General features: G+C 42.1%; 1 protein-coding gene across 1 annotated transcript; it reads left to right on the top strand.

The window, feature by feature from the left end:
• Positions 1–1,887: 1,887 nt before the first annotated feature.
• TEOVI_000554900 (uncharacterized protein) lies at positions 1,888–2,196 on the top strand (the record flags this gene model as incomplete). The annotated part of the gene is made up of 1 exon (XM_067227454.1): positions 1,888–2,196. One exon carries the CDS (start codon positions 1,888–1,890, stop codon positions 2,194–2,196), a length of 309 nt encoding a protein of 102 aa, XP_067083555.1.
• Between the last annotated feature and the right edge of the window lie 439 nt (positions 2,197–2,635).

The following is a 2,635-nucleotide window of genomic DNA, read 5'->3' as shown; positions in this document are numbered from 1 at the left end:
AATAATAATAATAATAATAATAATAATAAGAGCGTTTGTGGCAACTAAATGCAAAAGAAAAATAAAAGGAGCAAAAACAATAGCAATGATGCAATGGGAGAAAGTGAGTTATTGAGAAAATGTATGAGGAATAGTTTCGAAGGAGACACAGAAATACAGGGAGAGAGAAGGAGATAAAATATATCCATGATTAAGAACAATATGATGATTGTGGCACCCATGCACAAGGAGATTCCAGGAATAAATAAGAGACAGGCAGAGTTAATTTGAAAGTCCAATTACAGTCGCAAAGTTATCCACAGCAATAGAAGCTGTAGACGAAATATAAAATATTAAAAGCATAACGAGACATCGGCAGCCGTGGCAGCAGAGAATCAAGTAATAAAATGATACAATAGCCGATAATGCTCCGTTTTCACAAAGAAATGGATAGACTTAGCTGCGTAAATTGTTGAAACAGTGTTTTTTATCTAACTACGGACTAAAAAATAAAAAAAAGTTAAAATAAAAATGTTATTATGTAGTTTTTGTGTTTTTTAATTGTAGTGTGAGAATACAACCGATAGAGGAGGTTGCGTAGACTGACAAAAAAATATATTATACATTGGAAATAAAAGCTAGTCCTATAATTGTAAAAAAAAAGTGTCTGGCAGTGACGACCAGTAGCAATCATTTTTTGTTGAGTAATAACCAACAATTCAAAGATTCACTATATTTTCAACCCATTAAAATAAGAAAAAAACGAAGCTTTTGAATGTGAAACGCGTTACTACCTTTTATTAAATGGGGAATAGTTGCCGTCAGGCCAGCGGGACAAACAGTTAAGAAGACAGAGGAAGTTTTAAGTGCCTTCTCCAAGCACAGAAAGCAACGCTTAGCCCAGATGCCACAAAGAACCACGGCAGAGTTGATGCTTTTAAACAAGAAAAACAAGTCCATGTTTAACAAAGATGCTTTGTTATAACTGGAAGCCCCGAAGGACAAGCGTTAACGCTAATCCAAAATACCCTTAACTTTCTTTGTCAGATCTGACACGTTGATTACTTCGTGTTTTTGACTTTAGTTTGAACCCTCCACCAGGGGGAACGCAGCAATACGGGAAAGCGATAAGCGATGAGGTATACGGACTGCGGCACAACTGCCTACCGAAGCAATTAGTGCACCATCGTGCCACTAACCATCATAATTGCGACTTCCGCTGAGGCAGACGATAAACTAGGTGACGCTGGAAAGGATATAACGACAGCATGCAAGGAGGACATGTATCACACAGCCGTAGCTCGCTACTTGAACGACAAAGCAGATGCTCAACAAAAGCACGTGTTTGAACTAATAAAGCAGAGACGGCGTTACACCCTTGCTGCAGAGGCCGCAGCATCAGAAAAAGATGAAGCAAAATACAGGGTGCTGGAAGCCTTTCTTTCGACCAAAGAGGCAGAACACCTTTCGGTCTTGACAGGTAAACTTGAAAAACTGACGAAAGCGGCAGAAATGCTGTGGCGCTACGCCTGTGCCCTAGCTGTGACGTCAACTCATGCAGCACCAACACTAGCAGCCACCGGCAATGCACAACAAGTGGGTGGCAACTGGAAATAAGCGACACAGACATGGTCATTCACGGCGGCGGCAAACGTGGCATTCAACGACTTCGAAGTAGACGGAAGACCCGCTGACGACAAGAAACTCGAAGTGGAAGCAATAAGCGGGCTACAAATATCTGGAGATACTCTGATAAAAGCACCGTACGACGCATTAACGCAAACAATAGCGTTCAAAGCATCATGCGGAACGGCAATAGGAACCGCCACCATAGCGAGCTTGGGACAACCTGGCAGACTAACTTTCGAAGCGCAACAATCTAACAGTGGCGAACACATTAACCTAACAATGGCTCAAGGGAAAGTCAAGCCCCACGAAAAACCACCAACCACAAACCTAGGACAGCAGCAAGACACACCGACAAAATGTGGCACGATCACGGCAGTAGACCACAAGATTATTCCACAAAAGGCTCACATCGCCGCTGTCCTCTGCGAAGCTATGGAGGCGGCCAAGACCCAACTTTACACACTGGACGGCGCAAGCGGGGCAGCGCTCAGCGCTGACAATAACTTCAAGGAAGCAGTCAAAAACTTACTCATGAAACCGATAGGAACAGGCGACCCAGAAGAAGCAGCAACATCTCAAGCAATATAAGCGATGGTAAAGACTACATTTGGGTCTACAGCTGAAGAATTCACCAACAAATTTATAACAGCAGTTAACAACATGCCCGTAAACTTCAAGGAAAGCAAACAAGAAACAAAATCGACCATCGGCAGTCTCGTCGGCACACCTGCAATCTGAAATGCCATTAGCTACTTGGATGGCCGGAAAAAGAAAAAACAGGAGGTACAAACGCAAAATGTATCACCTAAAGTGGCGGAAACAGAGTGCAAAGATAGAACAAAAGATGACTGCAGAGATGAAAATGGCTGCGTGTTCAAAGATAAAAAGTGCCAACATAAAGTGACCAGAAAAGCAGGGACGGATTAGAAAACAAACACCACAGGAAGCAATTCTTTTGTAATTAGCAAGGCGCCTCTTCTGCTTGTATCTTTGACTGTAGCATTAATTTTTTGAAATATATTTACTC

This window comes from Trypanosoma equiperdum (genome assembly GCF_001457755.1).
Source record: "Trypanosoma equiperdum strain OVI genome assembly, contig: ctg_981, whole genome shotgun sequence".
Lineage (NCBI taxonomy): Eukaryota > Euglenozoa > Kinetoplastea > Trypanosomatida > Trypanosomatidae > Trypanosoma > Trypanosoma equiperdum.
Note: the sequence above shows the minus strand (reverse complement) of the source record. Positions and strands in the feature narration are given on the sequence as shown.